This window comes from Squalius cephalus (genome assembly GCF_949319135.1).
Source record: "Squalius cephalus genome assembly, chromosome: 6".
NCBI classification, from domain to species: Eukaryota; Metazoa; Chordata; class Actinopteri; order Cypriniformes; family Leuciscidae; genus Squalius; species Squalius cephalus.
In genome coordinates, this window is record NC_137127.1 from 43,746,246 (window position 1) to 43,763,000 (window position 16,755).

Here is a 16,755-nt window from a genome sequence, read left to right on the forward strand (position 1 = left end):
ATAAAATGCTAAATTTATGATCTAACTTGCAATTTAATTAATCTTTTAAAATGTAATCAACTTTATTTGGCAAAGTGCTGCACGACATAATTCTACTTTTTTAAATTAAAACTTGGAGGAAAATTTATATTGTGTGGTATTCTGTAAAAATAAAGTTTTATTAAACTGTATTATTACTTTTGTTATTATTTTGAGAAGTGCATGTTACTGTGCACTAGTAATATAATTCATCATTTCTGAAAGTTAAACCAAACTACTACTTTTTTACTGGTCATTGCAAAGCCCTGTGTCTGATGATAGTTTTCTCAAATGAAATGGTGAAATGCTGGTGAGGTGACTGTCAGAGCAGCTCTGGAGGGGAAGTTCATGTGTTCATGTCCTGATATAGTGAGAAACACCACGAGACACGCAGAACATGCAGACTTATTTTATGGTTTAATATTCAGAGACACTTATCCATATCGCGAATTGATTACATTTACAGCTCTACTTTTATTTATTCATCCAACTTTTTCCAGATTCCGTAACATTCCGCACTATACTGTAAATTCCATTTTGTATGACGGCGTTCCATGAATCTAGTTGAAGGCCTCTGTGATTGCGGTGTCGTGGAAGAGCAGGTTAACAGCTCTCTCTCTTCACTTGCGTTGCAGCTGAGGATGGACCGCGGCCGTCTATATGGTCTGCTCTCCAAGGCGGTGGGTGGGGGTAACACAGAGGTCACCCACAGGCTCTCCAAGGTCAAACAGATTACTCTGCAGGGGTCAAAGGTCAAAAATGTGTCATGGGTCAGATTGCAACTTTGATTATAGGAAATCATATATTTGAGGTTTCTTTGTCCCATTTTAAGCGCTTATTGCAAATGTAGATTCATGTTCGCCGATGCTCATTTTTGACCTATGAAACCCTGAAACTTTGCAGAGTAACTAGCTCACATTCTCTTCAGGGTCGCAATTTTGTGTTCTTGCAATAGTATTCCCATGATCTACTGTGAAATAGTTGATGTCCGTTGTGTACTGCAGATGTACAGTATTGATCGTGTGTGTGACCCCAGATGCCCCTCCCAAGTATGTGACCAACAGCCCCCCCACCCACCCCACAGGTCACTTAACCTAACTGCATTCAATCTGTCTAACAAATGACTGTGGTCAGAAGTAGATGACGTCTTTAGTGCTGGTGGTGTCTGTGTTGCTTTGGTCAGAGATCTCAGAAATCATAACTGGCTTTGCTTGAAAGCAGAACACAGGTTTTCTGATGCATCTGTGTTCATCTGTTGTGTGTACATCTGTATAGGGGTGTTTACACTGACAGTGACTCTGATATAGTTCAGTACAAACAGCTATAATCAACCAATCATACAGTGAGCTGCAAATGTACTCGCTGTCATTGTAAAAGCTCAGTTAAAGGGACAGTTCACCCTAAAGTGAAAGTCATTTACTCACCCTGGTGTTGTTCTAATGCTGTATGTCCTCCTTTCTTTTATGGATCTCAGAAGGAGAATTTAAAAAAAAAATGTCCTGCTCGCAAGCTTTTTTAAAAAGATGCTAAAGGATCGCAGAATGATCCAAATCAACACATGCTGTATATTCTATGTTCTTGAGACTAGTAGTTCACTCTGTTTCGCCCAGAAAAAGCACACAAGTTGTAATTTAAATCAAGATTGACAAAAGCGCACCAAACCCTACCGTACACCCACTGGACACTTGGAATATCCTGCACATGTCGCATAGGATCATTCTGTGGTACTTTTGCGTCTTTTTTAAAAAGCTTGATACTGGTTGCTATTCCCTACTTTTATATGGACTAGCGCGAGTGTGACATTTTGTTAAAAATTCTCCTTTTGTGGTCCATAAAAGCAAGATCTTACGACACTAGAACAACACCAGGGTGAGTAAATGATGACTTAACTTTCATTTTAGGGTGAACTATCCCTTTATGGTGTAAATTAATTTAGATGTAATTCCTTGTGTAAAACATTCACCGTTTGAATAGAGCTTATGACCTCAGTGTAACCTCAGTGTTGACCTCAGGGTCAGATGTGTTGACAGCAGTGTGTGTGTGTTAGATCCTGGTGTATGAGGGTGAGATGGAGAGAGCTCAAGGCCAGCTGGAGGCAGAGATGCAGAGTCTGGAGGAGGAGAAGAACAGAGTGATCGAAGAAGCTTTCATCAGAGCGGAGAGTGAGATGAAGGCCGTCCATGAGAACCTAGCAGGTGAGACTTCAGTGAAGTTCACAAAACCTGTTAATTACAGGCTGTGTTTCACCTTCAAATCAAAAAAAGAAATTACTAATTATATTGTCCCATTAGGACCTTTATGATGTCTTGCATTGTGACATTATTTTCATGAAAATTCAGCCTCAATGCAAAAAATAGGGAACACTTGTTACACGTTACATGTACTTATATAATATAGAAATAACGTTAAATGATGCATAATTACAAGCAACTAACCCTAAACCCAACCCTAACTCTACATGTTGTTAGTACTTGTTTTTAATTAATATTACTCAGTACTTATTTGTGTACCAAGGACACCTTAAAATAAAGTTTAACCATAAATATATTTAAACTAAAATATGTATAGGCTTATATTAAAATCATATTTTATTAGTAATTTTATTACTGTAGTATTTTTAAAGACTTGTATACATATGCAGGGGGGTTTTATTGCTTAGTAATTGCTCTTTATTTAATCTTGACTTTGTGTCTTGAGATTCCATTTTGGACTTTTAATAAACAACATTCCTCAGGGCTTTTAGCCAAGAAATGTGTAAACCTTATTGACTCTTCACCTTAATCAGAATCACTGTTTGAGAATATTGGAAATGACAAAAACAAAGCTGGCACAAACAAATAAAAATTATAAATAATATCACAATGCAAAACATAGAGTTATGACACTGAAGTTGGCTTAATTTTATATAATTTTCATATATTTCATTGGTAACACTTTACAATAAGGTTCCATTTGTGAACATTAGTTAACTACATTAGTTAACATGGACTAAGAATTAACGATACTTCTACTTAGTAATAATACTTAGTTAATGCATTAACTAATGGTAACGAATGAGACCTTATTGTAAAGTGTTACCATTTCATTTGATAAAATGTACTGTTTGTCTTTTGATCTTGTGGTGAACATGAACTACAACTGCCTGTTTGTGCAGGTGTGCGGATGAACCTCCTGACCCTGCAGCCGGCCCTGAGAACCCTCACCTGTGATTACAACTGTCTGAAGAGACAGGTGCAGGACTTCCCTTACATGCTGGAGAAAGCCATCACTGAGGCCAAGCAGGAGGTGAGACAAACACACCAGCCTGACCTCAGCTCGTACAAACTGCAGCTAAATTCAGTTGTCAGGTCACCTTTTAGTGCTTAATCATGTTCTATACACACACACACACACACAACACAGTACAGTCATTTACGAGGAGTGACAACCGGATTCACAAAAGTTCTGTGCAGTGAGTACGGAACCGAACTGGTTGTTAATGATGTATTCTAACGTGCATCAGGGATGTGTCTCTCATCTGAATGTGCGGTGCAATAAAGTCACATGGGAAGAGGTACAAGCCTTGACTCATTCACGTTGCCAGATCATGATAGAAATACCGTAATAAACCAAAATAAATTCAAAAGCACAAAAACAACAACACAATTTAGTACTGAGAGGTGACTTTATGTGCACGCACTTTGGGTGTGAGCACAAAATCTGCAGGAATGAGTAAAATTATGCACAATACACACACAATCCCACGAGTGAGTGAGGGGAGGCAGGTTTGTGTGTAGCTCGCTGTCGGAGAGATGAGCGAGTGAGAAAGCACAGCTGGTATCGTGTATATATTCTGAAAATGAGTATTGGAACTGTTTTTAGATATTTCAGTATCGAGATGTATCGAAAATTAGGTTTTTTTGACAACACTACATTGCACTTTGTTTATTATCTCAGATGCCTTTTTAAAAGACTACAATTGAAAAGTGGCTAGTAGGAGTGACTGAAACACCACTGCTGAAATCCACCTGCATTTGGCAGGTTGGTGGGTGTTAATGTCAAGCCCTGGATATAATATAATATAATATTTAATATAATATTTAAAAAAATGTAAGCATTTGAACTGTTATATCATTATTATTTGCTAAATATTTTCAAGAAATGTGAATATATGTGAATTATTTCATAGTTATCTAAACGCCCCTAAAACCTCCACACACAAAAATCTTAACTGAGTTATGTAACTGAGATATTTTGAGTTTGCACGCTACACCTGTGGTGGGTGTGTAATTGTAAATCTCTCCAATCTCATCCGTAATTTCCACCACTTAATCAAGACCCTCTTCTTTAAAGCATGATGTGTTTTATTTCTTTGCGCCTTCGTTGCCTCTCGTTAAGAATTGAGCTTTGTCTGTGATTACAGATCTGTCAGGTGATTGGAGAGGTGAGCAGTGCAAACCAAGAACTGCTGCGGAAATATAAGCGGGAGATGAACCTGAGGAAGAAATGCCACAATGAACTGGTGCGCCTCAAAGGTGAGACCTGGGAATCGTGTCTGGGATGCATTATCTCCACAAAATGTCTCATTTCTTTGAATCAAATTAGATATTTACATTCTAACTAGGAAGACTTTATCATCTTGTTTTCCAGGAAACATTCGTGTGTTGTGTCGCGTACGCCCCGTGTGTGCTGGAGAAACAGATGCTGCTGACACCAAAAACATAGTGACCTTTGACCTTGATGATGATGCTGTTCTCTACTTATCCAATAAGGGCAAGCTCATGACCTTTGAACTTGACAAAGTCTTTCCCACTCAGGCCACTCAGGAGGAGGTTAGTGCCTGAACTCATTGTTTCTCATATGGTTGTATTTCCTGTATCAGTTATTATACAGTCCCTTCTCTTGTGATTGGACAGGTGTTCCAGGAAGTGCAGTCTCTGGTCACTTCCTGTATTGATGGCTTTAACATATGCATCTTTGCTTACGGGCAAACCGGCTCTGGAAAGACCTACACTATGGAGGTATGTTAACTGCATTGACTGTAATGTCGGTCCCTTTCATAGATGAGAAATATCTAATCAGTGCACATTATCAAAGTAGATACAGATAAGTTTGCAGTAGGTAAGATTATTTTAATGTTTTTGAAAGAAGTCTCTTCTGCTCACCAAGGCAGTATTTATTTGATCAAAAAATACAGTAAAAGCAGTAATATTTTGAAATATTATTACAAGTTAAAATTTTCTGTTTAAATTTTAAAATGTAATATATTCCTGTGATGGCAAGCTGATTTTTTTCAGCATCATCACCGCCAGTCTTTAGTGTCACAAAATAGTTGTATTTAATTGATTAAAAAAATAGCATTACATTTTTAAATCAGTCATTTTATCGATTATCATCTGTAGCATATTGGTTATTAAATTTTAGTACTTCATGTCTCTGTTTGTTCTCTAGGGGGTCGCTGAGGACCCTGGCATTAACCAGCGTGCTCTTCGGCTGCTCTTCTCTGAAGTGTCTGAGAAAAAGCCTGACTGGGACTATAAGATCACTGTCAGCATGGTGGAAATCTACAACGAGACACTTCGGTGAGAAAACCACACACAAGTAGAACCACACAGTGGAAGTGGGAGGTTGAATTTGATGATTATCAAAGGTGTGTGAGCGGCTGTGAGCACGTCACTCCAGACACACTCCAGCATATTCAGCACTCTTATATAATTGTCCCAGTGTCACTGTGAAGTGTGTGTGTGCCACAAATTCTGCCGGTCAACAGTTATGTAAAAACAGATTAGATTTAAAATCTTTCAGGCCATCTGTAAGACATAAACAGATCACAGATCACGCATCCAGTTCTGCTGGTCCTGTCTGTTTGTCACACTGTCCCTCACTTTTCCCCTCCTGCTGGGTTACATAACTCCAACAGATTCTGCTTGCCTCTGTAATATTAATCTGTGCCCCAAATTCATATACACGACCAGTAATCTTCAAACAAAATGGCTTCCCCTTTTCTTCTCTGATGGAGTATTTACTGGCATGAGGGTTGGGAAACCTGTCCCTCACCTGAGATCGACCAATAGCAAACCACAACCACCCAATCAATTCCCAATGGACAAAATCAACCCTAAAAATGTTCTTGTTTGAGAAGCAGTTTCACTTTAATATACGTCACAATAGGGAAAAACCTTCTGCAACTTCCAACAGATTGTTGTTGAGTTTCAGCAAAGCTTCCTAATACAGCAGCTGGTTTGGTTTTATTCATTTGCATTTATCTGAATCTGTTTTTAGAAACCTGTTGGGTGACAATCCCAATGAGAAGCTGGATATAAAGATGTGTCCGGACGGCAGTGGACAGCTGTATGTGCCAGGACTCACAGAGTTCACAGTGGAGAGCGTGGAGGACATTAACAAGGTGAAAGCTCACAGCATCCAAACCGCCTGTCGTTACGCCACACTTGAGAACCGGCTTTAGTCCAAAGGAATATATCATTAGATAACAAAATTAGGTTCAATGTACTTATTGCATTCATTTTGTATTGCAAAACACTTGTAGGTGAAGTCTAAGGGTGGGTTAAAAGGGAAGGGAAGGGTCAACAGTTGACCAGTTGTAGGTGAACAGTTTAAATATAAGTACAATGTAAAAACAATGTATCAAATGATTAATTCAAATGTTAGGACATAGTAGTTAAAGACACTTAATATAAAGTGGGACCCAAAATATTATAATTTTTTCAAGGAAAAGGTAACGCATGCATACTTTTCAAGCAAAAAAATGTGCTTGTTAGGCCAGTTTGTCGGTTTTGTCAGGCAAGACGTTAGTGGAGCTTGTCCATAGTTACTCTGCTCTAAACACTGTGAAAATATAGTTAATATACAGGGGTGCACATAACTGGTGCTCACGTGTGGTAAAAATAAATGACGCGCAGCAGAAAACATGGAAGGAAGTGCTTTTGAGTACCAACATTTTGGCCCAAAATGTTGGTACTCAAAAGCGCTTCCTTCCATGTTTTCTGCTGCGCGTCGTTTATTTTTACCACACGTGAGCACCAGTTATGTGCACCCCTGTTAATATAAATATAAAAGCATAATTTAATGTTATTACTATAGTACTCTAAGAACATGTAACAAGGATAGTTAAAAGTGTTACCCACATTTTTACAGTTTAATACTAATAACTACAAAAACAGCTAGAAAAGTGAAGCTAGTCCCTCTGAGAGAATCCACCAAGATATTAAATATTCAGTGCTCCAGTGCAAGGTCTTGTGGTATAGACCAGCGTCAACCCATTTTAGCCTAATCCGTTATTTATAACCTTTACCCTGCAGGTGTTTGACCTGGGTCACATGAACAGGGCAACAGCATGCACTAATCTGAACGAACACAGCTCTCGCTCTCATGCCCTCCTCATCGTCACAGTGGCGGGTTTCAACTCTTCAACGGGCCACCGTACCTCAGGTACACACACGTCCTTTTTAATTGTTTTCAACACAGTTCAATTGAAACGCAAATATGAAACAATCACTTGTCAATTGCAGGTAAGCTAAATCTGGTGGATCTGGCCGGTTCAGAACGGATTGCCAAATCCGGCGCCGAGGGCAGTCGTCTGCGTGAGGCTCAGTGTATCAACAAATCACTGTCGGCACTGGGCGATGTCATCAACGCCCTGCGCTCCAAACACTCGCACGTGCCCTTCAGGAACTCCCGCCTCACGTACCTTCTGCAGGACTCGCTCAGCGGAGACAGCAAGACCCTCATGATGGTGCAGGTGTGTCGCGTCAGCAGGGTTACAATGGCACTCAGTGTGTGGAGAGAGGCGTACTCTAAATCTCCACACATTTCGAGTGGATTATAATGGATTTATGGGATAAAGACTGTACTTTGTACAGCATGAGCAGGCACAGTATTTTAAGCAGTTTTGTGCACACACTCTCCTGTTGTTTTATGCTAGCTAATCTCCACAGAAAGAGAACTTTGTCATGGACTAATGGAATCATAAAGTCTGTTGTAGTTAAGACGAAAGGAAATCAAAACGTATTTAATTTACCAATGAATGTTCCTGGTCATTTTGTGTACAATTTTCCGGTGGATGTTATGCTGCCTGTTCGCACCATGTCATAATTACTAGATGACAATACAGGACTTTCTACTCAAAGCTGCTCACGTCATAAGATTCATTTTGATTTAATAAAAACATTCATTTAAAAAACTTCTGATGAAATCAGAGGGAAAATTATGACATCATAGCTCACTATACACAATGCAGGTACATAAAGCCAACATTAAATAACTGAGAAATGCATTACAGAAGTGAAACACTTTGTATGTTGTCGTTACGGTTTCACGTTCTCTGGGATGCAGCTTCTCACACCAGTTAAACTGCGATGTTCCTCTCTCTGTCTCAGGTGTCTCCTCTAGAGAGTAACGTCAGTGAGTCGGTGTGCTCTCTGAAGTTTGCTCAGCGTGTTCGGACTGTTGAGATCGGCCCCTCGTCTTCCTCGCGCCGCCAAGCAGAGAACTCCTCGACGTCCTCCTCACCAACTCATGACAGCGTGGAGGTACACGATCACAACTACACGCATTCTCACGTGTCCATGTCTGGAAGAACCATGTCTAAAATCTGAATAAGAGGTCTCAACTTTTCCTCTGAAGCGACTGCAGTGGGCCACAATACACTCACTGTTCCACTTTCCCTCCTCTCCGGTTTCTATTTAAAATAGGATTTGTGTAGGAACTTGAGTTGTAGTGCTCACAAAGGCAACACAATCCAAACCCAGTCTTTTGTTTGTCTAAATAAGTTGAAGATGTAGCACACTGTGATAACAGCAAACCTCTGTTGTGCAGATTTGTTTGGCAAAAAATAAAAGGAATTTGGTTACATTTTAAAATATTAATAAAATTGTTAATTGTAAATTGTTTTGCCTTCATTTGATTACCAAAATGATCAAATCATTGAATCCAAAAAATTAAGACAACAGAGAATTTATGAAAAAATAAAACATTTTATAGGGCCTTATTATTGTAAAAATGTATAAATTATACAAAATGTAAAGTGTGAATTCAATTTATTAACCATGATTTCTGATTATTAAGATGTAATTAAACCATTAAAATGGAATCCAGAAAATTTGGAATTTGTGAAACTATGAAATGTACTTTTTTTGTTCAACGTTTAATAAATTGTTGTTAAATTTTATACGTTTCATGATTTTAATGAATTAGACATGCTTTTGGATTACTAACATTTAATTTAACCTGATTTCATAGGGCCCTAAAATGTAACTTTGAACACATTTTACAATGTGGGGTGGGGGGGGGGGGGGGGGGTTAAATTTCATAGGGCCAACAAATGCAGACCAACATCACAAAATAATGGTTCTTTTTGTGCTGTAGCTGGACTCTCCTCCCGTGACCCCTGTGCCCCTCCCCATCTCAAGGGCCAGCAGCGCAGGTTCAACCCTCTCCTCCTCTTCTAAAACCCCCTCCACCCGACGCAGGTCCCACAGTCAGCTGTCCGCAGGTGAGCCGAGAGACTTCACTCTAAAGCCAATGGTCACTTGATGACTAAAACACCACCTTAGATTAGATTCTAAAGAAACTTTTTGCAAATAATCTGATATAATAATGCAATAGTGTCATAACAGCAGCATTGATAAACATCTGACATGGAACTTTAGTACAGGTCACACTATGTGAAAGGGACGTTTGTTCTTTGCATTGTGACGCTGTAATTGGTTGGTTTCCAGATAGTCAGGTAGACAGAAGCAGCCCATTGGTTGGGGACGGTGGGCAGGTAGGTGGGGTTTTATGTGGTTGGTCGCTTGGCATGAAACGCTCAGCATGGCATGGTGCCCCACGTGTCACCTCGTCAATGCCCACCCATCTAACACAGCGCCTTTAACCCCAGGAAGCTTTCTGTGTGTGTGTGAATTGGGATCAGCTGCTGTTTTTGTTCTTGTCTTTTTTGTTTTGTTTTGTTTGGTCTTGTACAAGCTTACTGTTTTTGTCCAGTTGATGTGTACCTGTTGTCTTGTGGTTTTTGGAGTTGTGCACTGTATTCACTGTTTGTCTTTGTTAATGTTTATGTGTGCGAGTAAGAGAGTGGCGAAAGAGAGTTTGGTTGTTATTTTTCTTTATGTCTTCTTCACCTATAGCTCTGCTTTTGGTTGGCTGGGCTGCCCTGTGGTGGTGACAAAGGATAACAAAAAAATGTGATTTCATTGTGATTATGTGAGAATAAATGAGTCACAGAAATGTTCAGTACTGATTACAGTAACTCTGTTCCAAAAACCTAGTGAGCAATACAGAGGAATCTCATCTCCATCGCACTGCACATATGGTGATGAAAAAGAGATTAGATCTAGATTAGAACGCCTCTGTAAAAAAAACAAAAAACCTGTTGCAATGACCACATGCAAATGTTCGTGTCGATCTGAACAGATGCATTCACAGCTATTCATTCAAATGTTTATCACACCAAATATTCGACTTGGTCTGAACAGGCCTTGAACCTGAACACATTTTACTCTATTGTCAACATTTCTCTCGTTTTTCCCACAATCTTGGATCCTCTGTAAAGGCTACATGCAATGCTGCCTTTATAATTAGGCCATAACGTGGTGTACATTGTGTAGGGATGATGCACCTTACTGGGTTTATCAACAGGGCGAGTGTTTCTCCTGAGTAACGAGTAACAAAAACTCAATCTGAACCGTAAGACGAGTTCTATGGTAAAAATAGTGTGCAGAATCTGGAAGATGATTCTTCTGTCGTGTGGTTTCCATTGCAACAGTGTGCTGTGTAAGCCCTGTATTTACTGGAAACTGGAAATGCTTCATGAATTAGTCATGAGTGTGTATGTAATTCCCATTTTTTCTTTGCTCGTAGGACGAATGAAGATGACAGCGTGAGAACTGCCGTCCATCCGCCAAACCTCTCGACCAATCAGCTCCTTTCCTTTGAATGAACCAATGAAAGACATGCTTTTCCTTGCTTGCTGGCAGGGGAGGAGCTTAACCGGCGAATCAGGGTTCATGTTGGGAACTGTGACTTCTGATTGGAATGTCTGATGTAATTTTAAGATGACGATACATGATTCAAGATGACCACCTCTCCCGCTGACCTCTCCACAACGCCTGCTGCCTCAAGACGAGAAGACCCTTCCGTCATGGCAAAGTGTTTCTGGGCAATCATGCACTTTATTCTAGTCTAGGCTGTCATTTGTAATGTTACGTAAATGCGATTGATTTCTAGAAGCTTGAATGTACGTGTATGTATATATTAATTTGTCTGAGCAAGATTGAAATTTGTATTCCTTGATCTTGAAGAGATCTTGCTGCTTTTTATTTTTTCTTGATCTTTTTTTTTCCCCCTGCAAGAACAAGTCAAACTTTCACACCTGATAAGCTTTGAACGATTCTGTGTTTAATAGTGGCAATAAGAAATCATGCAAATGCAAAGTTTGCTCTCTTGGTAGCATTTTGTCTTTTTGTATATAGAAACTTGAAGGCCATTCAAAGCCCAGACTGTCTTCCTGATCTATGCATGTGTTCAGAGTGGGCGCTCATTCATTTTAGGACAATCATTAACAGTTTTTGTGCAGTGAAGTCAAACCATGGCGGTATACACTGTTTGCTGAACAGGACGAGGATTCGATGTGTACATAGAAACGACTCCACGCTGAGCGAACAGAACGTCCTCGGTGTACGAACATTTATCTTCAACCTCTTCTGGGGTCTTGCTTGCTTGTATTCACATTGGTGTATGTTTGTATGCAGTTTTGTTTTTGTACACTGTTTTTAATAAATGCTCCAAACCATACTTTGGGAGAAATTATTCCTTTCGTTGCATCATTTTTGTTCAAAGAAATTACACTTTTTAGTCTAGTGTAAGGATTCCATGTGCCATGTCGTATGATGGGCAAATTTATTTATTTTTTTAACATGAAAATGTCTGTCACTACTTAAAGTCTCTTTTTTTTTAATGATTGACTCAAGGATAATTCGCCTCACAGACAATTTGTACAATTCCCTTAAAAGTTCTCACAGAATCCTCCATTTGCACAAAATTATTATTCTAAATAAGGGAGCATGTTCCCTTCCCACAAGTAGTAATTTGCATTAAACATGTCCATATAAGGACTGGACGATCTAAAGGTGGATTATTTTCACACAAATGTCTCAAATTATAATTTTATACACGTATATTTGCATACATTACATATTCATGTATAAAATGTATAATTTAACATTTGAGTGAAATGATTCCACCATTAGATCGTCCCCTCCTAATGAAAACACTGGATGTCCTGAGAATTTTGTTAAATGTAGTTTATTATAAAATGCTTTTTTTTTAAAGAAAGACTGCTGTCACTTGACAAATAATATATACAAAGGCATTACAGTGCATGTGATTTTTACACTTATTTTCCAAATTAAGAAATTAATTCAAGTGACTGTCTTACCATTTTGAAATGCAAGTATACCCAGTGCAATCAACTCGATGTACAGTTTATAAAAAAAAAAACTATTAAAAATGTAAATTCTTATGTACAAAATGAGATGATCCAAAATAATCCAGACAGTGTTCCCATGTCAAATACAATATGGCAAAACTCCAATATAAGTGCATATTTGTATGCATTCAGTAACATTTGCTTCTTACAGGGATGCTTTGATAATGTAGTAGAGTCACCGCTGTAGTTGACTGACTGACAGGTCTTCATTATTGAGAGTGTCTCATTGTCTGTGTGTCTATATACAGTGTGTGTGTGTACAGTGTCTCAAACAGCAGACTGGAACTTGTTCATGTTTCTCTGATGCATACTGTGATGTCTGACCAGCTCATCTGAGCGAGCGAACTTCTTCTGACAGCTGGGCCAGCGGCATGTGAACGGCTTCTCGCCTGAGAACCACGACAGAGAAAACACAACACACTTTACTGATGTGCTCTAATGGAAACAATTCATATGAAACCAATAGATCAAATGGTTTTTGAGAAGTTAAAAAAGGCGTACGCACTTGTTTTACCTGTATGAGTCCGAGTGTGGGTCTTAAGGTGGTCTGAGCGTGAAAACTTTCTTTGACATGTCTCACACTGAAAGGGTTTGACGCCTACAGGACCAAAGAGAGCAGGAGACAGAGAGACAGCGGCAGTGGGCTTCAGATACTTCATCAAAGTGATGGATTAGTGGGTGGGGCTATCTAATTCTAATGCATTTGATTGGACAAAAGTTTGGATACGCCCCTGAGTACAAGATGAGTCAGCAATATTTTTGGAAAGAGTGTGACATTTACGTTCTAATTGTTCAAGCTTTTAATGTTCTAAAAGTATATGTAATGAATGTTTTAGGGGTACATTATACTCTTAAAGCGTTAGTTCACCCAAAAAATGAATATTCTTTCATTAATTACTCATCCTCATGTCGTTCCAAACCCGTAAGACTTTCGTTCATATTAAGAACACAAATGAAGATCTTTTTGATGAAATCTGAGAGCTTTCTGTTCCTCCATTGACAGCTACACATAATCGTATTAATTGAGCGGTTTAGTCCAACATTTTCGGAAGAGACACGATCACTTTATATATTGAACAGATTGAATTTAGGCTTTTATTCACATATAAACATTCATCAACTCATACAGTTGTGGTAAACGGAAGCTCAAGCATGTTCTCTTGATGTGCGAGAACCAATGAGGTTCATTCTCGTGTTACGCATCACGTTTGAGCTTCAGCAAGAACCATTGAGGTTTGTTCTCGCGTGTCAAGCAGGTTCAGTTGAGCTTCTATTGATGTTCTCTGATCAATGTTAAAATGTGAATAAAAATTAAATCTGTTCATAATATAAAGTGATCGAGTCTCTTTACAAAATTTGGACTAAACCGCTCAATTAATATGGATTCGTTTTACAATCTCTTTATGAACTTTTTGAGGCGTCAAAGTGTCAGTTGTGTAGCTGTCAATGGAGGGACAGAAAGCTCTCAGATTTCATCAAAAATATCTTCATTTGTGTTCTGAAGTTGAACGAAAGTCTTACGGGATTGGAACGACATGAGGTTGAGTAAATGATGACAGAATCTTCATTTTTGGGTGAATTATCTCTTTAAAAAATAAAGGTTCCAACAGGGGTTTCACAGCGATGCCATAGAAAAAAACTTTTTTCGTTTTCCAAAGAAAAACTGCTTTGAGCAGTTCCTAAAAGAACCATTTTTTCGTGAAGCAATGTGTGAAGAACATCTAAAAAAATCTAAAGAACCCTTTGTGGAACAGAAAGATTCCATCGATGTTAAAGGTTCTTCATGGAATCAAAGATGCCAGTAAAGTACCTTTATTTTTAAGAGTGAAGAATATAGATGACCTCAAATCTAATGAACTAAAAGCCACAAAACTCGCAATATTTATTTCTATTAGACGTGACTAACCTGTGTGTCTGCGCTGGTGTCTCTTGAGCTGGTCAGATCTGGAGAACCTGCGGCCACAGCCTGTGTAGTCACACTGGTATGGCTTCTCACCTGGACGTGACAGAGAACAGCATCATTCTGACAGTGTGTGTGTGTGACAGACTAGAGGAAACCTGTGGACAACACTGGGGTCTCTGCAGCTTCCACAAGGGGGCGCTGTTTCAACTCAGCATTTACTTTGTTGCTATGAATGAAGTGTCATTCACTTTTCTGTAACACTCTACATGCCGTGAGGTCACAAATTCGGCCACTCCAGATGTTTTTGCGTAATTCTGGAGATTCGTGGTCAACTTTGAGGTGTTTTTAATAATGCATTAGTATATGTTGAAATAAGCCATTTTCATAGTTAGCTCATGTTAGTTAACTAATGTTAACCTTATTGTTAGTGTTAATATCCATGGTGATTTACTGTTTTATCATTTTATATCAAATTTATAGCAATGCATATTTAAATGCATTCATTTAGTAGATGCTTTTATCCAAAGTGAACTAGATCACTTTATGTGTGAATGAAATTCTTTTTCTAAGGTTTTACTAATAATAATAACTGTGTTGCAATCATTAATGTTTACTGTAAAGTGTCTTTTTGGGTTGTTTAACCCCATGTTTAGTTCTAGAATTGTGTGTTGTAGAACTTGTCTGCAGTCAATGTCTGCCAAACTCGTATTGGACGTTTGAAAAAATAGATGAATTATGACTTTGTTATGCATGTTGCATAACGCTGTAAATCTTTTTGAAGAGAAAAAAGCAAAGATCGGTTTGGATTGTTTGTGACCCCAAACTGAAAGTGTAAAATCGTGCATTTTTTGTACGGGCCACATGGACCTCACCTGTGTGCTTCCTGCCGTGCATCTGCAGGTGGGACAGCTTGAAGTATCTCTTACTACAGCCTGGGTAAGAGCACATGAACGGACGTTTCTCACTGCTCTCTGATGATTTAATGGAGGGAGTGATGCCTGGTACTCTCCGCACATCCTGAAGAAGAAAAAAAACGGAGAATAATTGGCAATCAGCAAACTCTATTTGCCAATTCAGCTGCACTTTTGAGCCCTTGTTTGTTTTAACTTCTGCATTTCCAAACCCTGCGTAAGTTCTGCATCTCAACAAACCCTTTTATCTCGTGGCCTGTTAAATATCAGTTTATCTTTTAAAAGCCTTAATGGGGACGCTTTAAAGTAAAGTTCTAAACATACATGCACACACACTACTCTCTGGACAATATCAATTTTCTAAAGCACTGATGGATGTTCACTCACACACTACAGACTGAAGTAGAGTCAGACTGTCCTCTTACTGAGACCTCCTCTGCTCCGTATGCATATATCTAGTTCAGTCATGAAACTTTAGATGGCGCATGCTGATCGGTCCTTTACTTGCAATCACACTATTACCACATGACACAAGCTGATTGGCCTCTGCTGATTCTGCAAATGAGATTGCTTGCTCAACTTAGAATAGTCTGGTTCAGTGTTAGCTGTAGGCATGTTCCTCTGAAACCCTCCACCTCCCCCAGCTCCACCTGCCTGAATCTGCTACTGGATCTATGTATATTCATGCAGCAGGAGCATATCTTACATGTGTGTCTGTGAATATAAAGGCAGTCGCAAGACTGTGCTCTGCAGAAGCGTAGCAAAAAACATTAACATATTCATTATATCATATTCATTAAAACTGAGTTGTCATGATTGAACTAATGATCTTTTGTCTTCTCAGTTTTCAACAGGCCTGACTAATCAAACACGTGCTTTTACTCTTGAGGTGCGGACTGCGTGCTCTCCGTCTTGGCCTTGGACTCGACACATGCAGAGAGGGAAGTGTGTGTGTGTGTGTGTGTGTGTGACCTTGAGCTGAACCTGACTGTATCGCCAGTACGAGTGTGTGTTGTTGGCGCTAGACTTTATAAGAACTTTCATTAATAATAATCAACAGTAAAAACCCAACATTATTACATTACACAAAGTGCATATATTCACCTTTGTTCCAAAGTTTGGGGTCAGTAAGATTTTAAAATTCAGCAAGGATGCATCAAATTGATCAAAAGTGACAGTAAAGACATTTATAATTTTACGCAAGATTTTATTTTAATTATACGCTGTTCTTTTGAATGTTCTATTCATCAAATAATCCTGAAAAAAATGTAAGTATGTTTTCCACACAAATATGAAGCAGCACAACTGTTTTCAACATTGATAATATTTTGATAATATTATGAGCAATAAGTAATAATTCAGTGCAAACTGTGTGCAGAGTTGAATGGGTATGGGTATGAGTTTGTCTCTGTGTTTTGCAGACACCCACCTGTAATTCT

The 16,755-nt window shown here is 38.9% G+C and overlaps 2 protein-coding genes across 17 annotated transcripts in view; one reads left to right on the forward strand and one right to left on the reverse strand.

Annotated features, from left to right (window-relative positions):
* The window catches only part of kifc3 (kinesin family member C3), a 61,876-nt gene extending 50,491 nt beyond the window's left edge, over positions 1-11,385 (forward strand). For 6 of the 10 annotated variants that reach the window (XM_079874354.1, XM_079874352.1, XM_079874347.1 and 3 more), the window contains exons 9-21: positions 2,066-2,213; positions 3,173-3,303; positions 4,421-4,532; positions 4,648-4,829; positions 4,914-5,018; positions 5,449-5,579; positions 6,280-6,403; positions 7,317-7,446; positions 7,527-7,756; positions 8,394-8,546; positions 9,382-9,508; positions 9,735-9,781; positions 10,876-11,385. In XM_079874354.1, the coding sequence (XP_079730480.1) occupies positions 2,066-2,213; positions 3,173-3,303; positions 4,421-4,532; positions 4,648-4,829; positions 4,914-5,018; positions 5,449-5,579; positions 6,280-6,403; positions 7,317-7,446; positions 7,527-7,756; positions 8,394-8,546; positions 9,382-9,508; positions 9,735-9,781; positions 10,876-10,884 (1,629 nt within the window). In that variant the 3' untranslated portion in view covers positions 10,885-11,385. The remainder of the gene's footprint in view (positions 1-2,065; positions 2,214-3,172; positions 3,304-4,420; positions 4,533-4,647; positions 4,830-4,913; positions 5,019-5,448; positions 5,580-6,279; positions 6,404-7,316; positions 7,447-7,526; positions 7,757-8,393; positions 8,547-9,381; positions 9,509-9,734; positions 9,782-10,875) is intronic. The other 4 variants (XM_079874355.1, XM_079874349.1, XM_079874356.1 and 1 more) reach the window with 1 other exon arrangement.
* A 337-nt stretch (positions 11,386-11,722) lies between these two features.
* wt1b (WT1 transcription factor b) overlaps positions 11,723-16,755 on the reverse strand; it is a 37,543-nt gene continuing 32,510 nt past the window's right edge. For 3 of the 7 annotated variants that reach the window (XM_079874437.1, XM_079874432.1, XM_079874438.1), the window contains 5 exons: positions 16,746-16,755; positions 15,278-15,422; positions 14,409-14,498; positions 13,008-13,100; positions 11,723-12,891 (listed from right to left, as the gene is read on the reverse strand). The exon at positions 16,746-16,755 is cut by the window's right edge and continues 81 nt beyond it. In XM_079874437.1, coding sequence (XP_079730563.1) covers positions 12,770-12,891; positions 13,008-13,100; positions 14,409-14,498; positions 15,278-15,422; positions 16,746-16,755 — 460 coding nt within the window. In that variant the 3' untranslated portion in view covers positions 11,723-12,769. Of the gene's footprint in view, positions 12,892-13,007; positions 13,101-14,408; positions 14,499-15,272; positions 15,423-16,745 lie in introns of all 7 variants that reach the window. The other 4 variants (XM_079874434.1, XM_079874433.1, XM_079874436.1 and 1 more) reach the window with 3 other exon arrangements.